Source organism: Meriones unguiculatus, chromosome 2 (assembly GCF_030254825.1).
Source record: "Meriones unguiculatus strain TT.TT164.6M chromosome 2, Bangor_MerUng_6.1, whole genome shotgun sequence".
NCBI classification, from domain to species: Eukaryota; Metazoa; Chordata; class Mammalia; order Rodentia; family Muridae; genus Meriones; species Meriones unguiculatus.
Genome location: NC_083350.1, coordinates 52,025,125 through 52,049,489, shown reverse-complemented (window position 1 = coordinate 52,049,489; position 24,365 = coordinate 52,025,125). Strand labels below are relative to the sequence as shown.

The 24,365-nt window shown below is 45.0% G+C and overlaps 1 protein-coding gene across 2 annotated transcripts in view; it reads left to right on the top strand.

Annotated features, from left to right (window-relative positions):
- The window catches only part of Ube2d2 (ubiquitin conjugating enzyme E2 D2), a 39,905-nt gene extending 24,097 nt beyond the window's left edge, over nt 1-15,808 (top strand). The window contains exons 6-7 of one of the 2 annotated variants that reach the window (XM_060377440.1): nt 1,168-1,261; nt 14,554-15,808. In XM_060377440.1, coding sequence (XP_060233423.1) covers nt 1,168-1,261; nt 14,554-14,668 — 209 coding nt within the window. In that variant the 3' untranslated portion in view covers nt 14,669-15,808. Of the gene's footprint in view, nt 1-1,167; nt 1,262-5,367; nt 6,293-14,553 lie in introns of those variants that run through there. The other variant, XM_021646464.2, reaches the window with a different exon arrangement.
- Nucleotides 15,809-24,365: the final 8,557 nt, after the last annotated feature.

The following is a 24,365-nucleotide window of genomic DNA, read 5'->3' as shown; positions in this document are numbered from 1 at the left end:
CAGGTTGTTAATTGTGATATTCAAAAGCAGGTAGAATGATCAGTAGTAGTTTGAAGTTATTCTTGATTACATAGCAAATTTGAGGCTAGCTTGGTATAAGAATGAGGTTTTGCCTTAAAAATAAACAAGCTACCACCAAGAAAGTGAATGGTGATGTTATTTGGTTTTGTTTGTTTATAATTGTGCCAGTAGGTAGTAGTGAGTTACAGCAGCACTCGTGTGGAGATCAGAGAACAACTTGATGGAGTTATCTCCTGCCTTTACCTGGGTTCTAGGAATCAAACTGGGCTTGGCTGGCTGTTGAGCAAGTACTTTACCTGCTGAGCTGTTTCACTGGTGCCCTGTTTATTTTTGTTGATGAAGGTTGCTTTTTGTTTTTGTTTTGTATTTTAAGACAAGGTCTTGGCTGGTCACATTGGTGCATACCTTTAATCCCAGCACTCACCGGGAAGGTGAACCACTGCATTTGAGTCCAGCCTGGTTTACAGCCAAGGCGACACAGAAGAGACCCTGTCTTGGGAGGGGGAAGGGGGAAGACAAGTTCTTATTCTGTTGTTTAGGCTGGCCTCAACTTGTAGCAGTGTGCCTTCCTTTATTGCTAAAATGCTGGGATTACAAGTGTCAGCTACTGTTCCTGGTTAAATTTTAGTTCAGTTTTGAGACCATCTCCTATATCCCAGACTGTCCTTGAAGTTTATGTGTAATGGAGGATTATATCAGACAACTAATTTTGTCTGTTGGAAATTTGACAGCTGATTTTCTCCGAATATGAGCTTCTAAAACTTGAGGCTCACTAGCACTGACAAGTATTCTCAATCTAGGATTTAGAAGAGCTGTTTTTGTTCTGCTAATAACTGAACTCAGAACAGAACCTCGTGCACGTTTCAGAAGCTTTCCACCACTAAGTACCTGCATTCCCAATGCTATATTGTTAGCATTGTGTGGCATCTCAGGTTGGGTTTTCTGGTAGTGGTTTGTGTTTCCTTTGGAAATAAGGTCTTAATATATTGCCCTAGCTGGCCTTGAACTCACAGAGATCCACCTTTTTCACTGCCTCTGCCTCTTGGGTGCTGGGATTAAAGGTCATGCCCAGCCTCTGATAAGCCCTTTGCTTTGGTATTCTACTAACCTATGCCTTTTTTTTTTTTTTTTTTAAATATATCCTAGTACTTTTGTCCATCTGTTCTCTGTTGTGTGATCCCAATCCAGATGATCCTTTAGTGCCTGAGATTGCTCGGATCTACAAAACAGATAGAGAAAAGTAAGTATCACCTCCAGATGGAAAGTTTGTCAGGTGTGGGATGGAGCTGCCTCACACCTTCTTTCAGAGTTGAGTGTAGGCAGGATGTTTAAGATAAACTCTCCAAGGGGGCACATGAAAGGAGTTTGAATACCAAATATTATAAACAGATGATAGTAATCTTATATCTAATTGTCTAATGTAACTTCTACTGAAACCTCTCATAGTATTTTGTTTTTTTTATTAAATACCTTTGAGTTTTGTTTGTCTTTGCCTAGTGATTCATTGTGTATCAGGTTTCCGTTTGTCTTACATACAGTTTGGTAAATTAATGGGAAAGATAGTTGACTTTTCTGCCATTTGACATAAAAGTGCTAAATTTCTTTTAAAAACCAATTTGATGTAGAAGTAGGTATTTTAGGGTATTAAAGAATGGTCAGGGTATCAAAAGTGATGCTTAGAGGGTTCTAATAATTTTTGCTTTTATGTATTTATTCAGTGAGATTATGATAGGAAAAATACAGGAGACATTAGATGGGTTTTTTGCTGTTGTTTTTTTTAATAGTTTATTTTTATTTATATGCATTGGTGTTTTGCCTGTTTCATAAGGTATCAGATTTTTGGAGTTAAAAACAGTTTTGAGCTGCCATATGGATGCTGGGAATTGAACCCAGGTCCTCTGGATGAACATTCAGTTCTCTTAACCATTGAGCCATTCCTCTAGCCCCTTATTTTGGTTCTCAAGATGGCATATCTCTGTGTGGCCCAGGCTGGTCTTGAATTCAGAGATCTGCCTGCTTCTGTCTCTCAGTGCTAGGATTAAAGACCCATGCCACTATGTTTTTGCCACCACACCTAGCCAGATTTTTTAGTTAAAAACATAAAAGGCCAGCTGGGTGTGGGGTTTCACACCTTTGGTCTTAGCTCTTGTGAAGTAGGGACAGATGGATCTTTTGAGTTCCAGGCTACATAGTAAGACCCTATCTCTAATTTATTAGTTGATTAATTAGTTTAAAATATATGGTTACTTAAAATCTGTTAGGAAGTCGTAGATTCAAGCTGAACATCAGTGACGCATGCCTTTAATTCCAGTGTTTGGAAGGTAGAAGCAAACAGATACCTATGAGTTCAAGGCTACACAGAAAGCCTCTGTCTTGGGGTAAGAAAAGAAAAGAAAAAGTCAGATACAGATAAAGTGTTGAGATAGGAGGATGGTGAATTTGAGGCCAGCCTGGACAACAGAGTGATATCTACCTAACTCAAAAAACCCAAAATCAAAACAACAGAAAAATCATAGATGGCTGAGATTTTTTGATGATGTTGTTAGAGCTTAGTGGAGCTACACCAGGAATGGGCATTCCGGTACTAATTCTTTGTTTTGTTTATGTCTGAATACCATGTATAATTATGCATTCTGGCTGAATTTAAAATTTCTTTATAATGTGTGAGTGTTGCCTACATGTTTGTCTCTGCAGAGGCTAAAAGAGGGCATCAGATTCCCTACAAGTGGCTTTACATGGGCCTGAAGTATCATGTAAATGCTGGGATTTAATCCAGGGATGTCTAGGAGAGCAGCTGGTGCTCTTAACTCTAGCCATCTCCCTAGAACCTGCAACTTTGTTTGTTTATTGAGTCCAGGTTTTACTAAAAGCCTTGGCTGGCCTGGAACTCACAGATCTACCTGCCTCTGCCTCCCAAGTATTGTGGTTAAAGGTGTTTATCTTCAACCCCAGCGGCATTATTTATTTGTTTATTCTATATGTTATACATAGCTGAATAGTTTTGATTAGAAACCGTTTTGTATAATACTAGAATTGTGGATATGTGTTCTTATCAGAAAGATATCCTAAACAGCATGGTAAGTTGAGTAGAATTATTCATCTTTTTAAAAAAATGTATTGCTGAGAAGCAGAGGCTAGCAGATCTCTTGAGTTTGAGCCAGCCTAGTCTACAGAGTAGACAGGGCTATACACAGAGAAACCCTGTTTTTGTTTGTTTTTGTTGTTTTTAGTTGTGTTTGAGACAGAATCTCACTATGCTATTCAAGCTGGCCTTAAATTCCTGTAATAAAATAATCCTTCTGCCTCAGTCTCTTTAGTAGCTAGGGGGATAGGTATGTCCATCAAAGCTGTGTAGCCTTTGCTGCCTTCAAATTCAGTATATTCTTGCCCCAGTCTTCCAAGTGCTAGATTTTCAGGCACGAGCTGCCACACGTAGTGATGCATTGCTGTTGTTTGTTTTGTTTTTGTTTTTTGTCCTCTTTTTGTTTTGTTTTCGTTTTGAGATGGTCTCATGTAGCCAAGGCTGGCCTCATGTTTCACTATGTACCTGTGGGTGATGTTGAATCCTTCTGCCTTTCTCTGTTTATTTTGTTACTGGGTTGTTATTTTATTAAGCATTTATTTTTGTTATACAGATTACTTATGTAAACTCTGCCAGAATGAGTTGTTTTAATAGAAAGGAAGGGTGGTGTGTCATTTTATTTCTTTGTAGGCTTTTGTTGTGTTTGGAGACAGGCTTTTACCATATACCCTTGGCTGGCCTACAACTTAATATGTAGACCAAGTTTGCCTTCAGGTCACAGATGCCCACTCTCCTTTCCTTTCAAGTTCTAGGACTAAAGTGGACCACCACCCCACCCTATAGTTTTTCTTTCTATGTCATTTGTATGGATAGGTGAAAGTTTTAACTTGCCTATCTGTGCATGTGCCACATGGGTGCCTGGCACCCGTGAGTTTAGGAGAGGGGTTGGGTCTCCAGACTGAAGACCGGGTATACAGGTAGTTGCGACCTGCCTGCCGTGTATGTGCTAGGAGCAGAGTGAGGTCCTTTTCTTAAGATTTATTTATTATGTATACAGTGTTCTGCCTGCATGTAGTCCTGCAGGCCAGAAGAGGGCACCAGATCTCATAGATAGCTATGATCCACCATGTGGTTGCTGGGAATTGAACTTAAGGACTTTGGAAGAGCAGCCAGTGTTCTTAAACTCTGAGCCATTTCTCCAGCCCCGGTGGTTCTTTCTTTCTTTTTTATTTATTTTTACTGTATGTACATTGGTGTTTGACTACATGTATGTCTATGTGAAGGTGTTGGACCCCCTGGAACAGGAGTTATAGGCAGTTGTGAGCTGCCATGTGGGTGCTGGGAATTGAACCCTGGTTCTCTGGATACTCAATATTCTTAACCACTGAGCCATCTCTCCAGCCCTCATGGTCCTTCTTAAGAGCAGTAAGTTTCTTAGCTGCTGAGCCGTCTCTAGCTCCCTTATTGAATTTTTGTGACACAAAAGAGTATATATAATACAGGTCGGACTCATTATTCTTTTTCTTTTTTTTTTTTTTTTATGTGTTGAGAGACATTTTCTGGAAACTCCTGTCTTGGTTTCCCCACTTAGTCCATTAGGCTGTTACATGATTTTAATAACCATGTAATGTAAAGTAGTCAAAAAATCATAAGTAATCAGGCGTGTTGACACATACCTATAACCCTCCGAAAGCTAGGAAGACTAGAGATTTAAGGTTAGCTTTGACTACATATTGAGGTTTAGCTAATCAAACAAATTGTATAAAATGAAGTTCAGTTAAAACATAAGATAGCCAGGTGGTAATGGTGTACTCCTTTAATCTCAGCCTTTGGGAGTCAGAGGCAGGCGGCTCTCTGAGTTTGAGGCCAGTCTGGTCTACAAAGCAAGTTCCAGGTCAGCCAGGAGTATTACACAGAAAAAACCTGTCTTGAAAAACAAAAATGAGGTATATGCCAGCAAATGCTAAACCTGAGTCTGAGTCCTCTAGATACTACATTATAGGAAATAATTTTGGGTTTTAAAGCAGTGTCTCACTGTTTTGTGAGTATAGGCTTATTTGTAATTGGAGGTAAAGCTAGATGGTGGTACATCTCTGTAATAGCAGCAGCGACCAGGAGGATTGCCACATGTTTGCGGTCATCCCAATTTTAGGTAGTTTAAAGCCAGCTAAAGTCAAAAAAGGGGGTCGAGGGGTGAAGAAATAGGAGGGAGAAAGGTGATTTTGCATGAGCATTTTAAAGTTGCTAGTTGGGATAATGAATGAAATGTGTTGCTTAATGATTCCTTATCTATGTTAAGCTGAGTTCTCTTTGTGTATGCACAGGTACAACAGAATAGCTCGGGAATGGACTCAGAAGTATGCGATGTAATTAAAGAAATTATTGGATAACCTCTACAAATAAAGCTAGGGGAACTCTGAAAGAGAAAGTCCTTTTGATTTCCATTTGACTGCTTTCTATGAGCCCACGCCTCATCTTCCCCTGTGCACATGTTTACCTGACACAGCAGTGCTGCGTGTTGTACATACTTGGAACAACAAACTAGAAATACTGTACTTCTGTACCAACATTGCCTCCTAGCAGAGAAGTGTGTGTGTGAGAAGCCAGTTCTCCGGGCGTAACCTAGGTGTGAGACTAAAAGCTTTCCTTATTGATTTAAATTTGGATAATGGCAAATGTGAGGGTTAGTGGGTACACAGTGTGTGCTTGAAATGGGAGGAAAAAAGCTCCAGTGACCGTAGGAGATTGTTGTTAAGTGGAATCCATCTAATCTTAAACAGTCATAAAAAGCAAGGTGAAGAACATGAAGCTGTTTCTGTATTCATTTCATCCTGAAGGACCTACAATGTAGGTGAAAGTGATAAGCAAACAGTAAACTCTACCTACATGCTGTATTTTAAGGTCTAAGTTTAACTGATCAACATTTAAATGGACTGGAGCTGTTAGTACATAAAGTGTGGTGGGCTTTTGTTCCCAACACTTCACATCTCCCTGCCCTTTCAGCCTTCCTCCTTTTAGCCCCTTTCCATAATCTTTGGTTTGTATGTGGTTTCTCAGTTAATACATAGCTAATAGCTCTTATTTTTCTTATGTTTTTAACTGCTTTAGGCCTATTTCGATGTAAGGGTGAAAATTCATTTGATGGAAATACTTGTGTATATTTAAAGACCCAGTTGCTCCTCTGGAGCTTGTACGTTCAAGAATAATTAATCTGTGTAATAAACTGATTACTACAGTCATTACATATAATTCTGTGTGAATAGGCTTTTTGATTTAAAAACTTGTCTAGCTAAGACTAGTGGTGGATTTTTCCTCACCCCTGAAATGTTTTCATTTATATTTGTTGCATTTCAAAATCATGAAACAATTCCAGTTTACAGAGTAAAAAAGATATAAGAGTAATTTTATTAAACAAGATAGAGGCATAAGCTTAAAGGCATTTCATAAACTTAATATGTGCACCATTCCAGGAACATGACTGTTAAACTAAATAAATTTGCTTTGTTAATGAAACTGAGCAGCATTTCACCAAAATCTGTGACATTCTCTTGGTACATAGGACATAGAACACAAAGGTATTGCTGTTTGATAAGTTAAGCCTCTGTGATTGTAATTATAAAAGAGTAACTGACCAAACTGGGAAACATGAGCACAATCTTGTATTGGAGAGTCTACGTAATTACTTTGCACTAACATTTGCAGGATGTTCATTGGTTTTAAATTGTACTGTATGTGGCTTTTTGAAGTCTTCCCTTGACTCTAGTAAAATGTAGTTTGAAATTTGTAAACAACTGTTATCCAGAAACATTCATGTGAACTAGGCAAGTTAACTCCCCTCACCCCTTTTCCTAACCTAACTGTAAGCCAGGCCAGCCTGAAGGCCATAGCTGATGCTCTCTAGTCATCAGGTTCTTTTAAATGCATCTTTACACTCTTGCACAAAAATTGAGGAATAAATGTCCACTGCTTTTGGTTTTAAACTTGTTCACCTGTCTCATCTCTCAGTGTCACTGTTCCTCCATCTTAACCTGTCAGCTAAGAATCTTAATTAGCAGCTGGCTGCTTACAAGCATTTCAGAAATGCCATATTATTAGCATCCCCCTGGCCTTGCAAGTAGTAACCGGTTGTGGAAAAAAAAAAAAAAATCAGAACTGAACTCTAACCAGAAATCACCATTTCTCATTACTATTATAGGCAGATGGAAGTTCGCTTTTGGGTGTTGTGTGTCTGTCTGTCTGTTCAGTAGTGCATGCTAGTCAAGTACTCTGCCATTGACTGTATGACTGCTGAACTTAATTCTTTCTTTACTGTTAACTCTACTACTTTGGGTTCAGTTGCACAGCTTGTGAAAGCCGATTCTTATTTACCTCAACTCAGAACTGCTAGCCTAGTATCATTTATTAGGTTATAGTATGAGTAGTTTGTATGAAGCACATTTGGTCTAGTTGTTTATGAGTCCCTTCCCACTTTAAAACAGGTGTCACTCAGGATATCCTCTCACACAGGCTCACACAAGTTTATCTGGTGTCCAGCCTTGTTTTATTCTGGTGGCAGAGTAGATACAAACGAATGAAAGTTACGGGTTTCTTTTTGGGTGCTTATTAATTAATAGTTTAGACAATTTTGTCAAGTTCAGAGCAATCTCTTGGTAAAACTATACTATTTCAGGTATTTGCATGCTCTCTTATTGGCGACTAGTTAAAGGGGCCGTTTTCTTGCTAACTTTGTCTAGAACAAAGATTTACCAGGTCTATAATGGTGGTTGAAGAGACAGGAAGGTTTGTGGAAAAAAGGAAAATGTGACCAGGGATGATAACTTTTAATGCACTGACATAGTGGTAGAATCATTTCTTTTCTAATTCCAATCCTACTTTCAATTTTGAGCCTTATATTGTCAAGAAAAATGAGTTACTTCTAAATTATAGTCAAAATGCCTATATATTGTTCCTTGTCTGCAGTGAAGGAGAAACTCTGGCTTTGTCTTAGAATATAGGACCCCTTAACACTTAATAGTGCTGAAGTCTCAATACATTTTTCTTATATTCGAGGCTCTTCTGAATTGCTGTGAATATACTTCCTTTTCCTTCTCATCCCTAACCCTTTTACCTTTGGAACTGTGGAATATATTGGTACAAGTTCCTGTTTCCTTTGTTGAATGTATACTTAGGTTAAAAACTGGCCTTCTCCAAGTTCTCTTTACTTTCCTTAAAAAGTCTGCCTGGGTCTGGGCTGAGCATACTGGTTCCCAGGTTATCCCAGCACTTTTTGGAAGTATGTCTTAATTTAAAAAAAAAAAAAGCCTTTCTCTTATAGATAGCTGTTTTGTTCACAATAGCTTCTGAGCCAGTTGTTGCTGTATTTTACCTTAGTGTAAATTTCAAACTCAGTTTGGCCATACAGGCTTTGTGATACAGTCACCATTCCACTTTGCTTTCTCAATGACTGCACTTTAGCTAATTGAGGCAAAGTTAGACATTTTGAGTAGTAGCTAGGGATCACTTTTCATCTTTGAATTATTCAGAGTTTTACCTTTTAGCAGATGCAAATCTATATTAATAGGGCTGGGGATGTAACTCAAGAGAGGGTGCTTAGATAGGATGCACAAGGCCCTGGATTTGGTCCCCATTACTTCACACCTTAGTACCTTGATACTAACTAATACAGTGGCTTAACAGTTTTTGATTAGTTTTTTCAATTGTTTGATTTTAAACCTATATAAGTCATATGTAAGCACATGGTTGATCACTTACAGGAAAGAAAGCAAGAAGCCACTGGGCTCTTAAGATGCTGTACAGGGAGAAACAGCAGGAGCCCTGATAAATGTTGAGTTCCCTTTCAACCTTGTGAAGGTTTGAGGGATGCCTGTTACAGCTTCCTCAGGTGTATAACCATCTTGGTCCATATCTACTTAAAATTCTCTGATTTGAATTTCTTACTGGAGTACTTAGTAATCTTGAATTTCTTTTTTGTTTTTGACACGTAGTCTCACTTTTGTTACTTAAGCTGGTTTTAAACTTGAGAGCTGAATTCTTCCTGTTTCAGTTTCTAGGGTCTGGGAATATAAGCATAGGACACTGCACCCAGTTCGATTTTGAAAATAATTGTATTTCTGAAACAAAATATTGTGTAGCCCAGAATCTTTAAACATGTGGAACTGCAGATGCCCTTGAGGTTCCAGTTCTGATTCCCAAGTGCTGGAATTGGAAGCACCATGCACTGGCACCCAGTTATGCAGTGCAGGGAGCTGAGCCAGGGCGTCATGCACGCTAGGCAAGCAAGCACTCCACCAACTGCATATATATTTCCCTAGCACCCATTTTCAGTTTTTTGTTTTTGTTATTCTGAGACAGGGTTTCTCTTTGTAGCCCTGACTGTTTTGGAACAAATTCTTGTAGACCAGGCTGCCCTCAAGACTCACAGAGACCCGCCTCCTTCTGCCTCCCACGTGCTAAGGTTAAAGGTATTAACTACCATTCTTGAGTTTTAAGATTTTCTTCTTAATGTGTTTGTTGTGAGTCTGAATGAATATATGTGTACATATCTAGGGCACCAGATACCCTAGAACTTATCAGAGTACCTGGAACCGGAGTTACTGGTTGTTTAGGTTATCTGTAAGTGCTGGGAACGGAACCTTAGTTCTTGGCAATAGCAGTAAGTACTTTTAATCAAAGTCACCTGTGTATCTCTTCATTTTGCTTTTTGTGACAGGGTTCCATGTTACCTAAGTTGGACTTGAATTAGGGGTACTCTTGGCTCTTCCAGAAAAGCTGGGTCTGTCTCATCAGACCCTGCTCAAATCTTGAAATAGTTAATCATTGAAACAACGTGAATAAACTGTAACTAATAAAAATAAATAAAATTTTGAAAATAGTTAAACATTTAGTGTGAATTTGTATGTGGTTTTGAGCATGGCTCAGCACATGTGTGGTCAGAGGACAAGTTCCTGGAGATGGTTTTCCCTCCATGTCAGTTCTAAAGGTTGAATTTAGGTTGTCAGTCTTAACAGCTAGTAGTATCTTTACTTGGGGAGCCATCTTGTTGGACTAGCCATCTTGTTGCAGTAGGTAAGAAGGGTTTTGCTGAAGGAGACCGTCTTCTCCACAAATTGCCAGTTTTTTTCAGGTTTGATTTCCCTAGAAATTGAGGTGGTCTTGAAGTTTTTAGAGACATCCTAACGGATGATCTGTCATTTAGGCTTTAAAGCCAGCGCACTGTTTCAGAAGGGAGAGGGTCCGTGCTTAATTGGTTGGTTACTTTGTGATCCTGGTGTCTAGAGCTTTCCCCCACTAATAAAGTACTACTCATTGGTTTGACCCATCTGGACACCCCACACCCCAAGCTAGTGTCACAATTGTCTCTGAAGATGTAGCTAACCTGCAGAAAATTGTGCCAGTTGCTAAAGGATCCGGTCTTGATTCAAGGGACTTTGTGAGCTTTCAGGCACCTGCTGTGGGAGTGGCAAAAGGGCCCATGGAAACAAAACTGGAAGTTGAACTTTCTGGAAGTATGGCTCAGATCTTCACCCAACCTTTCTTTGGAGCAGATAGGGCAAGGACATGAGAAAAGATGGAAGGAAGGTCTCCAGCAGAGATGCAACTTCTGAGCTGCATTGAAGTTCAGTGGTTGTGTATATCTGGGGTGGAACACAGAACTGCCCCAACACGTTGTTTTTCTAGCTTAGTTTCTACCCATTCTGGCCCCTGTAAACTCCGGTTCAACAGCCAGCCAGCAAACAGGTCTGTATTTTCAGTGTGTTTAGGTAAAGGGATTCTTTGTGGGTGCTAGTTCCTCTGTAGCCAGCAGAGGGCAGTGATGACCCATAGCTTTTAAAACTACAAGGTGTGTGAGGTCAGTGAATGCACGGACAGAACCTAAGAGGGGCTTTTGTTTTGAGTAGGGAGGCTTGATTTGGGCTTGGCTTTTTGTTTGGTGTATTCAGAAACAGATGGAGCAGCACCTAGTTCAGTTGGGTGCTCAGAAAGGCTTACTGTAAGGGAACAGTTTATAGTGACTTCTTTTTCATTCCTAGGCCTACCGAAAGCATCAGAGTGCTAGGTTGTCTTTATCCCATGCTCTTGTAATCGTCTCTGTGTTACACAAATAGCTTCAACACTAGCTTTGCCCACTTGGTTTCGTTCATTGTTTCTTCTGAACAAGGGGTTCACATTTCTGTTGCCCACTGTTGCCGTTTCGAAAGCAGGTAATTAGTCCCTGTGCCCTCATCAATGAATCCAGTTTCTTCTTTGCTTACGTCACGTGGGCAGCCATGACATGGTCTTTTATGCCCAGTGATGGAGGTTCTGAAAAAAGCTGAATACTGGTGGTAAGACCTGGGAAATGTTCTTGTCTTTTTCAATCTATCTTGTGATTTGGGCCCCCAGGCTTTCTAGTGTTCCAGTGCAACAGCTGTGGACCTCCAGGGCCACCATCCGGAAGCCAGCTGCCTCTTCATTGGGAATTCTTTGAAATTGTAGGCTTGGCCATCTGGGTATGCAAATAACTGCAGATTTGCTGAAGTCACCAAGTAGCTGCAACCTAGGCAGAACCATGAGAACCGCTACCACCACCAGATTGGGAAAGCTTCTAGGGGGCTGTTGGTGCCTCGGAGTGAGGCTTTTGGCTGTACACCTCTAGAGAGCGAAGCCTAGGTGACTCCTTTCCTGCTTTAGCTCCTAACCGTGTGAAGGCTTTTGCATCTAAAAGACTTTGGATCTAGGAAAGTGCCTTTAATGAGGGAAGCCTTGATTCTTTTCTAGCTGGACTAGAAAGGTGGAGACTTCCTGAAGGAAAGGCTGACATGCTACTAACACAGGCAATGGAGCTGGATTTTAGGTAGCCCTGAGTAGGGCTAGCAGGCTGATCCCACAATGCCTTGTTCTCTTCCAGATCCTCCCCTAGGGGGCTGCAGCAGGGTGAATTTGTGCTGTGGTGGGAAAGGGTATGGGTCAGGGTCAGGGTGGAAACCTGGGAATGTAGGCTTCCTGCCTGCCCTGTCCCTGTTGGAAGGGTCACGCCGTGGAGAATGTGCCTGACCGGCTCCAGACAAGGGAAAGGTAGGCCAGCTTCTGTGTGTGTTGGAGGGGCTTTCCATGTTAGGAACTTGAGAGGATTGCGAGCATGGACATTCCTTAGTGTTTATGCATATGGGTGTGAGCCTAAATTAGGTCTGGGTTTGAATCATACTGTTTAGTCGTATAATTGGGGCAAGTATTATGTGTCCTTTTATTTTTCTCAGATAGAAGATGAGCACATGGTCTCTAATGTAGTCTGTCGGTAAAACTTAGTGGAAAATGATCTTAACCAATTAAAGAATTGTGGGCCAGATTCATCAAGGAAGTAGCTGTGAACGACTGTACTTGGTCCTGTTTTTTTTTTTTTTTGGTGGCAGTCCTTTGAGCAAGACCAGCTTTTAGGGCACCAGGTACCTGGAATAACTGGACCTTTTAGGGGGCTTGTATACCTTAGCAAGTGTGTCCACAAATGGGTCGTTAGGCACATGGATAGAAGCACATGTCTTGTCAACAACCTGTGACTGGTAAAGCCTAGAGGGAGAGGAGTAATGTGAGAATTTGCCTTCTGCTGTAGGTGAAGCATGGTAACAGCAAATCTGATCTTTTCCTTCATGTGTTTCCCAGGGAAAGGAAAGGAACTAGTGAATGGGTGATTATAATACCCACTATGATCAGATCTTTGCTATTACAAATCATTGGTCACAAAAATAGTCTACATTCCCTAGTCATGGAAGGCCTCTGTGTTAGAGAAATCTTGGGTCGCTTGTGAGACTTGAAAGTCCCAGGTTAGTTAGGGAATCATTGTCACAGGCAGGACTGGGAGTGTTGGGAATCACTCTAGGCATAACCTTTAGGGGGAGCTCCCTTGCTACCAGAGATTCCTGGAAGTCCCTGGGTGGGACATGAAGTTAGGCAGCTGACCTGCACAAGCTCACAGCAGAGGCTCAAAGGGTGTTCTGTAGGACTGAAGGTCTTGGTCCTGCTCCCATGAACATGTCTTTCTTGGAATGGGAGTGGGGACATTGCTGAGATCTAAGGCCAGCCTCGTTTCGCTGCCTAACACTTGGAATGGAGGGAACTTTTCTGGGGACTTGTTGTTGAGACAGGGTTTCTCTGTGTAGCTCTGGCAATCCAGGCTGGCCTCAGAGATCCACCTGTCTTTGCCTCCTGAGTGCTTTGATTAAAGGTTTATGCAACCATCTCAGACTTTCTGGCACTGTAACCATTACTTGTATTTCTCTCAGAAGATAAAGGAGTAGAGTGGGTTTAAGGGTAGGGACAGTCGTTAGGAGTTTTGTCTTGTAAAGCTTGTGGAGGTGACAGGAAAAAGCAGCAGCTCTAGTTGAGCCTGGTAGGATTGGGAGGGGGCCACCTCCCCCCCAGCAGGGTTCCAAAGCCAGAGTGATAGCGCCTTGGGCTCACCCTGCTGCTAGGACACTTCCAACCAGGTGGGGTTAAGAATGTGGCTTCTTTGTGGATGAAAACAACCTTGTGGGTTGAGTTTGAGATCTTCGAGTAGTGTTTCTCAGATGCAATGACAGAAGTAGTTTTTCAGTGAGGTGAGGCAGGCTCCTGGAGTGGAATTCTAAGCTTAAAGTTTAGAGTGATGCGAGGTAATCAGTCATTGTATGAATAGGATGGGTTAGCATAGTGCTTCTCCACCTTCCTAGTGCTGCAGCCCTGTAATACAGTTCCTCATGTTGTAACCCAAAACAAAATTATTTTCGTTGCTCCCTCATAACATACGAGTCTGCTGGTCTTAGGTGATGTCTGTGAAAGGTTAGTTGGATCCCTGAAGGGGTCTCAACCCACAGGTTGAAAACCACTGCTGAGTCATAGCTATGAACGGTGACCCAAGACTCTTGGGCTAAGTTTCCCATGTGCCTGGACTGTGCTGTTTCACTTGGTCGTACTGTCAGTTTGCCTGTGCTTTGGGGTTTATTTGGGTGGAGGAGGGGCGGTGCCACATGATGAAAAGTTGTACTCGTGGTGGGTGCTATGAAGCAACTTTATTTCTCTTAGTTATCGAGATGCATCTTGTGACAATTGTGGCCCAGTTGTATTCCACTTGGGCTCTTGAGTCCATTGTGGTAGTGGATGGACCCAATTTTACAATGTTCTTTGAGGTTGTGTGCCATACATCTGACTTTTTGCCTTGTGCAGCCACACTTACAACTCCTCTTTTTTTTTTTTTTTTTTTTTTTTTTTTTGTCTAGTTGAGACCAGTCAGTGTAATTTTAGTATGGGGCTAGGGCAATCCGTTGTGGTGGTGTCGGCCCTGTGGTCCTGTGTATGGTTGTGTGATAAGCAATATCATGGTGCAGTTATGTGTGATTGATTCCATCCTCTGTCCATGCAGACCAAACATTTAACCCTGTTTGTGTTGTGACTTGTGCCAAAGACTCCTATGGTCAGTCTGTCTTTATAATATAGTAGCCCATAGTGATGCTTCTTCGTACGGTTGTGTATCCATGTGACCCCACTTTGCCCTTTTGCAGGTCTGTGTGGTTTTTGACCTCACCCACGGGGGCTTCTAAACCCTACTGGCCGCGCTGCCCCTCCCCCCGCTTGCGCGCTGGCCGCCTGCGCCGCGCAGCGATCGATCGCCATTGATTGTCCCTGACGAGCTGCTCCACTTTCCAGCCAATGTCAGGAGGGGGGGGAATCTCCGCCGCCCTGGCGGTGTCATTTCCACACACTCCCTGGGCTGCCGCCAGCTCGGGCATCTCCAAGAACCGGCCTGGATTACCCAGAGTGCGGAGTGAACCTCCTACTTCGCAAAGGAAGCCCCCACCCCTAACAACACAAGCCCTGTCCCTTGTTTGTTGGCCCGGGCCACCTTTCTCCCAATGTGGGTGGAGAGATAAATGTCCCCGCCCGATTTAGAGCTGGGTGGGCTTGTGCATCCCGGGGCTGGGCGGCAGCCGCTGTTTCCAGTAGGCGGAGGCACCAGCAAGCCAACTTTGCTGGCCCAAACAGATGCTAATGATTTTCCGGGAGGCGCTGGTTATCTCTGGCCCCAGCTGGACAGTTACAGAGCTGGGCCATCCATACACCTCCATACTCTATCCACCCTTGAGATCCCCACCAGACGACCACATGGCCCTAAGTAGGCCCTGACAGTTACACGCTTCCTGAGTGTCTCAGAGCTATGACTGGGCTGTGTGGCAATATATGCTCTATCTACTTTGGATGCTACTAGTATCCTTGCCAAAGGGCCACTACTACATGTCCACCTAAGCAGGGGAAACTGGGTCTTACAAAAGTCCAAGGTCATGTGCCCCAATTCCTACTCAGCTGAGCGGGTCAACCGTCTGAGAGACGCCATCCTTCGGGGGACCGCAACCCTCCCCCTCCTTCCCTCTCAGGGGCCAGAGCCAGTTTCCAGACTCCCTGGTGGAAGTGCTGACGTGGCTCTGGGCAGCTGTCTGGGGCCTGGAAGCGGGGCAGATGTCACGCAGCCCAGGGGAGGAGGCGGCTCCCCGGGAGGGCGGGCAGAGCTTCTGGCCAGGCAAGACTACCTCCTCCCCCTTAGACCTGGCTCTGTCGCGGTTTGGAGCCAACCACTGGGCCCAGCTGACTAGCGTCACTCCAGTTCCTGTGTGTAGCTACCGTCAGTGCCACAGCCTCTCTGATTCGTCCTCCATGCTTGCTGGAGAATAAGTACACCTACATTGCACCGACAGTTCCTCAAGTGAAAGCAGGGGCGTGTGAGGCCCCAGCCCAATGCCAGGCACATTGTTCCTGCTCAATAAATGTCAGCTGTTGTTGTCTTTACAAGTGGAAATTTGGTGTGTCCAGCAGCAAAACTGAGTCCCAGGGTGCCAGCTGGCTTCAGAGGTCATTCCAGCCAGCCTGCTGCTGCACTGCCTCTGACTCTCTACATTTCTTATGCCTGTCTAGCTTGTGCCTTCTCTGCAGTGTCAGCCCCTCTTGGCTCTTCCTGCTGCCAAGCTGCCCCCCTCCCTGCCTCTTCAGTGTGGTTCCCTCCTATCTGGCGGCCACATTGGGTCCCTCAAGCAACACAGCCCCTTGGGAACAGCAATCGATGGGGCGGAACAGCCTCCCTGACAGATGGACCCACGGAGGCTGGGCTGCTTCTGCACAGCTCCCTAGGAAACCGGAGACAGGAGCTAAGCCACCATGGCTGCCTCCTAAATAGAAAGGGGGTGGGGGGAGCAGAGCTTCCAGCCAGCCACAAACTGGGCTGTCTAAAAGAGAGAGGCTTGGAGGGGCAGGGAGGTTGTGTCTCCTACCCTCACCTTTTCCTTGGGCCTACAATCCTCTTTGGGTCAAACAGCATAGGGTTTGCCTGGCATTGGGCTGGGTGAATCTCTCTTCCTGGACAACTGAAACTTTACCAGGTTCTTCATCATGGGTACTGGAGTCTAGTGTGTGGGTAGGTGAACAGGCAGCCAATTCACAGTCCTAAGGCCACAAGGGCCCTTTGAAGCTAATGGCAGCCTTCTCGGTGCTGGTGAAGTGATGAGCCTTGGCTCTTGTGCATGTGGGGTCAGGGTCTGGAGGATATCCCATCTCCTCCCAAGCTTTCTCACAAACTCCACACTTCTGGCATTTTAGGACTTAGGTCCTGATTGTTTATCCGTATCAATGATCTCCCCTTATTAGATACCAGCAGCAACATCGTGACTCCCAAAGTGTCCTCAGGGGCTAGATATGGGAGCAGTCACCTGTAATCCCAGCACCTGGAAGGCAGAAGGATCACGCCATGATTTTGAAAGCCAGCCTGGTCTGCGTAGCTTTAGGTCAGTGCGGGCTAGAGTGGGAGAGCCTGCTTCAAAAAAACAGTAATAAAAGTAAAAGCCTCCAAGGGCAAGAGATAAAGCTTGGTGGTAGAGTGCTTGTCTAGTGCTGGGGTGGGGGTGGAGTGGGTGTCCAGACATTGCCAAATAGCCAGGATCTAATCTACCAACACCTGGAGGAGATAGAATGGGGATGCCAGAGATCTGCAATAGTGAAGCAGTGATCTCCCGAAACAGCCCTGTCCCCAGCCTTCTCAGGTCCAGAGTTATCTGAAATGTCCCCTCTGCCTACAGCCCCCACTATGAGCTTGGAGCAAGCTGCTTGCTTGAAATGGCAGGATTTTTGACACCCTTGTTTATTTCCTTCAGGCCTGGTACTGGTACCTCACTGCCAAAGCTACCAGTCATGGAGGAAGGGGAGTAGATGAGATCATGGGGCCACTTGGGGTGCCTTAGTGGACCTGTCCAGCCAGCTCAGGATGGGGACACCAGCATTGATCAGCTTCCTTCATGGTGTCCTGGCTGCTTCCCTCAAGGTCATTTGTTGACTAGGGATGGTGCTGGCAGAACTCAGCTATCCATTGCCGGGGATGTAAAGAGAGATTGTGAACACAGACAGGTCCAGTGGGCCCAGCCAGCTGACAGCTGGGCCACCTGAACGCTGAGCTATTCCAGAAGGGAAGCCGGCAGTTCAGATTAACTAAATGGTGCTGGTTAAACAGCGCCAGTCCACAGCCCTTGAACCAGAGAACTGAAATGGGGATGGCCCTGGAGTTACCTGCACAAGCTGAGGAGGGAGAGCTTGGTGCTGTCTTACTCCTGGGAAGTCCTTACTTGTGCGGAATCCACTTCTAAATCATCGTTCCTGTCCTAGTCTGAGGTGTGTCCTTAGTCCCAGAGAAGAGCTCTTCATCTGACAGATATCTCAGGATAAAAGTCAACAGGTGCCCTTGTTGCCTGGGTGTATAAGACTGCATGGAGATGGGCATTGACATGAGATTAAGACAATTTGGGAGGGGGTGGAGGTGGGGAAGAGATGGCTCAGTGGTTACTTACTGCTCTTTCAGAGGACCTGGGTTTGATTCCCAGCACTCAGGGTGGCTCACAGCCATCTGGAACTCCAGTTCAAGGGCATCTGATGCCCTCTTCTGACCTCGATAGGCACTTCAGTTACTAACTCCCCAACGCCATCTTCTGGCCTCCTTAGGCACTGAACTTAAGTGTACACATGCACAAACACAGATATACACCTAATTCAAAATAAAGATGGATCTGTTTTATGGATAAAGACGTGAGCTCTCAGCTACTGCTTCAGCACCATGCCTGCCTACCTGCTGCCATACTCTGCTACAAGGGGAAGTTTCCTGGCTTTGTTTTAGCTAAGAGAAGGGAAGAGAAGCCATTCTACCCTTGGTCAGGAACCAGGAAGAAGTAAGGTGCCTAGAGGGGACGCGTGGCAGTATCAATGCCGGAAAGATCCAGTGGGCTTCCAAAGCAGGAGTTAAGGAAGAAGACAGAGGCAAGTGTAGGCGGTCCATCCAACGGTGTCTGCCATGACGGCGACAAGAGCATCTTAAATGGCAGCACTGCTAGAGAAGAGGCCATTGGGCAGGCAAAGACAGTGAATGCCTCCTGCCCTGGATGTGCTCCTAAGAGATCCAGGGACACCACAACGCGATGGGATGTCTGTATAAGCCATAAGGGGGTCATTTTCTCTGGAGAATCCATAAACAGCAGTAAAACAACTGCATTTTAAAATTAAAAAAAAAAAATAAAATCTTTATTGTCAAGTTGGTGGTGGTGCCCAGAGGCAGGCTGATCTTTGTGAGTTCAAGGCCAGCCTGGTCTACAGAGTGAGTTCAAGGGTAGCCAGGGCTAAAAATAATGTTAAAGGAAATCCATGGAGATCCCAGGATTCAGAGTCCCAGGGAAAGGAAGAGCTTGGCCGGAAGGTGAGTGATAGCTTTGTAATCAGTGAGAAGGCTAAGCAGCAGCGGCGTCCAGGTCACCCACAAGGCAGCCTAGCTACCACCATCTAGCTCGGGGTTTCTTGCCTCCCCTGATGATTAGGCAGTGAAGGAGGGACCACTAAGGCAGATGGGGGCAGGCAGTGCCACTGCAACCCCCTGGCCAGACACTGGCCTCTCTTGTAATCTGCCTGCCTGGTGGAGGGCCATTCCTCCTAAGAAACATTAGCATCAATTGGGAGGCAGACCCTTGGCGGAGATGGAGACGTGTAAGGACTGGACCAGAAACATGCTCACAGGCGGCAGTAGAGAGATCCTAGTAACCCTAGCTAGCATCTGAGAACCTGGAGGTGACTGCAGTGTGAGGGGAGGGAGGGTTCTCCAGAGCTTTTTGTCTTAGAGACTCCCCAGCTGTTTGTTAACATTCTGTTTGTTCTGGAGAACAGAATGACCCCTCCACTAGTCTGACTGTCCAGGCCAGAACCTCAGGTGCAGGTTTAAGACTACTTTGAAGCCAGGCATGGTGGCTCGTGGTGGCACATGCCTGTGAACCAGCACTTGGGGAGGCAGAGGAGTCGGATTGATGTGAGTTCAAGACCATGCTAGTTTACAAAGTGAGTCCAGGACAGTCCAGGCTACACAGAGAAACCCTGTCTCAAACAAACAAATGAACAAACTAAAAAAATAAAAAACCCAAAACAACAAGTCACCACGGCTACATAAGGAGACCTTGCCTGTCAAACTAAGTGGAATGGGGCTGGAAGGATGACTCAGTGGTTAAGAGCATTTTCCAGGGGCTGGAGAGATGGCTCAGAGGTTAAGAGTACTGCCTGCTCTTCCAGAGGTCCTGAGTTCAATTCCCAGCAACCACATAGTGGTTCACAACCATCTATAATAAGATCCAGTGTCCTCTTCTGGCGTGCAAGTGTATATGCAGATAGAACATTGTATACATAATAAATAAATAAAATATATATTTAAAAAAAAAAAGGATTTTCTGCTCTTGCAGAGGGCCCAAGTTCAATTGCCAGCATCCACCTGTGCCAGGAGATCTAACGCCCTCCAGGCCTCTGTGTGCACAGGAAACAGACATGCTCTAGGCACACATCTATAAATAAATATTTCTATTTCATGAGCATGTTTTTCCTGCATGTGTGTCTGTGTGAGGGTGGCAGATCCCCTTGAACTGGAGTTACTAACACTTGCGAGCTGCCGTGTGGTGCTGAGAACTGAAGATGAGTCCTCTGGAAGAGCCAGTGCACTTAACCACTGAGCCATCTCTAAATGAGTCTTACACAAATAATTTTAGTGTTTTCCCAATATCCAAATAGGGTGCTCACTTCCTTAGGCTCACCAGAAAAATAGGGGGAAGGACTAGAGGTCATGAAAAGTGGAGCCCCTCTTTAGGTTTTTGTTTGTTTGTTTTTTATACAGTATTTATTTTTTTATTTATACAGTATTCTGCCTGCATGTGTGCCTGCACACCAGAAGAGGGCCCCAGATCTCATTATAGATGGTTGTGAGCCACCATGTGGTTGCTGAGAATTGAACTCAGGACCTTTGAAGCAACAGCCAGTGTTCTTAACCTCTGAGCCATCTCTCCAGTCCTTTGAGCTGTTTTTGTTGGGTTTTTTGAAGCAGGGTCCCCATTATGTGGTCCTTGCTGATCTGGATCTTGCTATGTAGGCCAATTATGCTGGCCATAAATTCAGAGATTCTCCTGCCTCTGCTACCTCAGTGCTGGGATTAAAGGTGTTGTGTGTGTATATATATGTATGTTTGTACCCCTGACTGTGCCCATGGAGACCAGGAATGTCAGATCCCCTGGAACTGGAGTCACAGAAGACTGAGAGCCACCAGGAGAGTGCCTGCAGCCAAACTCTGGTCTTCTCTTCTGAACTGCAGAGCCATCCCTCCAGCCCTTTGCTTTATTTATTTATTTGTTTGTTTGTTTGTTTATTTATCTATTTTGAGGCAGGGTCTCACTGTGTAACCTTGGCTGGCCCAGAACTCATAGAAACCTGCCTGCATCCGTCTCCTGAATGCTGAGATTGAAGGGGGTATGCCACCACACCCCTTCTTCAGTGTTTGACAAGAAAAACAGTCCTCACGCTGCAGCTCCCTATTACACTATTGGAGAAAAAACCTGCAACAATAGGATGGCCTTTTTTTCTGTTTTGCTTTCCCTTGCTAGAATTTCTGCGTCTCTGGACAATAGCTGCTGGTGCCAAGCAGGTAGAGGTTCTTCCTGCTCTCCCGAGCTCTGGATTGGAGCCAAGACAGCCCAGAAGCAGATGCCCTTTCTAGCTAGAGTAGTGGCCAGCACTCCTGACAGAGCTCGTGTAGATCATTGTGTGTATTTTAATGACTTCTCAACAGCCCCTGATTGAAGTATGCCCAATTTAGCCATGCCGTAAGTAACTTTTTATATTTCCTTAGGGAATAATTTCAGTTATGAATCTTTTCTAAATCTACAATCTCGATAGATAAAAAGTTGATCTCTTTCTTTCTTTTTCTCTCCTTCCTTCTTTCCTTCCTTCCTTCCTTCTTTTTGTCTCCTGTGTTTCTAAGACACCTCTAGCAAAAGGATGGTAGCCATGCCATCAATCCTTCCTTGGCTTGTCCAGAAAAGGCCTCTTGGGAATGGAGGTAGAGCTGGAGGGTGTGCTGAAGAGAAGCTCTCAGAGACATGGGAAATATTGATGGGTTTTTGCCTAGATATGTCCACTATCTATTCCCACCTCAGAAACTCCCAGCACCATTATACCTGAGATAAAGGGTTTATTATAGCTTCTCACTTTTAGCTTCAGAATAGGAAATGAACTAGACTCCTTCTAGGATCAAAATCCTAGCAGGGGCTGGAGAGACAGATTAAGGGTGCTTCCTGTTCTTCCAGAAACCACTGTTCACTTTCTGCACCCACACGAAGAGGCTGCTGACCCCTGAACACCTGTCGCTCCAGCTCCGGAGCATCTGATGCCCTCTTGTGGCCTCTGCAGGCACCAGCTTACTTAGACACACACATAAATAAATAATAAGAGCGGAGAGATGGCTCAGGGGTTAAGAACACCTGCTTTTTGCAGAGAACCTGGGTTCAGTCACAGCCAACCATAACTCCAGTTCCAGGGGACCCAATGCCCTCTTCTGGCCTCTTTAGGGACCAGGCACACACGTGGTACACAGACATACATGCAGGCAAAACATTCATACAGATCTTTAAGAATCATAAAGTATGCTTTAATCCCAGCATTCTGGATGCTGAGGCGGGGGGCTTTCTGTGAGTTCCACACCAGCCCCATAATTAATTAATTAATTGAAATTACCTACCAAACAGGTTAAAAGTTTCCTTAAAAATGCCTCAAAAAAAAAAAAAAAAAAAAAAAAGAAAGAAAAAGAAAAAAGGCAGCCATTTCCAGCACTCAAGGAGGGAGAGGCAGGCAGATCAATGTGAGTTGGAGGCCAGCCTGGTCTACAAAGTGAATTTCAGTACTACACAGAGAAATTCTTTTTTGGGAAAACAAAAAACAAAACAAAAAAGGCAGCTATTACTGCTTTCCTTAGAGCTGGAATGATGCTTAGAGGCTTATCCCAGGCAAGTGCTGGTTTTCTTCATCCCGTTCATTATCTAGCCTCAGCACTCCTTTGAGTAGGTGGGGCTGGTGGGGCTAGGACTTGCCCAGGGGTTGTCTTGAGGCCCACTCAGAGTTCCTCAGAGACAAAGGTCAGGGCTGCAAACAGGAAGGCCGGAGGGTGGACCGGAGTGACAGCTCTCAGAATTTAGAAGGGCTATCCTTAGGGAAACTTCCCCTCCCTCCGAGAGTTGGGGGAAGGACTTGCCCAGGTGCTGCGACCTCTGCCTCTGACCTCTGACTTCTAGCCCGTGGGTGAGAACTCAGGGCCAGAGTCATGACTGGGGGTGGGGACCAAGGGACTGAGTGGTGACTGTGGGAGTTAACAATTTACAAGAGGCCCCTTACTGAGGCCTCTCTCCCTGGCCCAGCAGGCAACCCGTGACTGCCCTGGTGGCTAGACACAGAACCAGTCCCACCAGTTCAAAGAGCGGTTCATCCAGACCCCACCCCAGGCACAACCCGAGCACCCCCTTCTCTGGAGTCCGAAGAGGAAGACGGTGTAGGGGTGGTGGATGGGTCTTTGAGCCCCTTGTCTAATGAGAGGCTGGTAGTTGTCAGAGCCCTCAGTGTGGAGGGCTTCAAACACCACCGTTTTACCCTCTTTGGCCCTGTCTGAGAGAGGAATCCCACTGTCACCTGCAGTAGGCTTTCCTCCTTGCCCCTCCACCCTAGCCTGCAGGCCTTCACCAGAACCTAGAAAGACCCAGTTGGCTTCTCAGTGCCCAGGGCATCCTCCCCTCCCCCTCCTTCAGTTCTGCCTTCCTGACCCGGGAGCCCTGGAGACACAGCTTGGCCTGTGTGAGCACTCAGTCCTAGATAGTTGACTCATGATCGTGCTCAGGGAGAAGCCAAGGGATACATGCTGTCAGGGGCATGACAGCTCCCAGACTGTCCCCTTTCCCCTCCCCCCTCTACAGACATATAGGCTCAACCCCTTGTTCCTGGGAGGAATGTAGAGCTGTGTCTGTGGTTATTTGCACTTGTACATTAACTGTGTGCGTGGCTGGGGGAGCCTGGCTGCTGTCCGCCTCCAGGGCTCTTCTGTCCTGGGGCTGCAGGACCCCTGATTTTCTGCTTCTTCCCCTTTTATTTTTTTCAGGTGTGTGTGTGTGTGTAGGGGGGTGAACCACCCCTGATTTTACTGGAGTAAGTCTGGACCACGAGGGAAACAGGGCTGTCCTGTTAGACCTTTCCCTTTGGCTTTACTTCCCCGGGTGACAGGTCCACACCCTGAAGTTGAGTGATCAGTGTGATGATTTGAGACCCCAAAAGCCCAAGTCCATAAATGGCTTTTAAACACTTCTCTTCCTTTGCCTGTGTTGGGTTTTTGGCTGCAATCACAGCCCAGAGTGGCCTTCATTAAAGTCTATTCTACCCCAGTGGGCAAGCTTGCAACGCCCTTGCTCCCATCTTTTGTGATGCAGGTGGAGGAATTAAGTCCCAGAGGGGTTGACATTAGGCAAAGTTCTGAACGGGACATCTTGACAGGAGACTCACTCCTACATCCAGACACTTCCAGCTACTAGTTAGCTAGTGATAGGCGTTTGCAATTTGGGGGAATACCTCGGATAAGGTTGGGCTGAGAACCTGGCTTGCTGCTTTGTAAAACTGAACGCAGGGATTAAATATGTACACGCAAAGCAGTTAGCTTGCTGCCTGACTCTTCATAAGCTCTCACTTAGAATGATGTACACATGAGGGCTGGGATTGTGGGAGACGCTCCCTTACCTTCAAAGAATCTTCATGGGTGGTAGATGAATCAATACAGCCAAACGAACAAAAAAAAAAAAAAATCTATTTCTGGGGCTGCAACTCAGTAGTTGAATACTTGACTAATGCTAGTAAATCTCATCCCCAGCCCAGCCAAAAGAGAAAAAAAAACACCTGTTTCTATGTGATGTGACCAGAGTGGCCTTATGAGAGATGACTGGTCAAAACCAGGCCATCG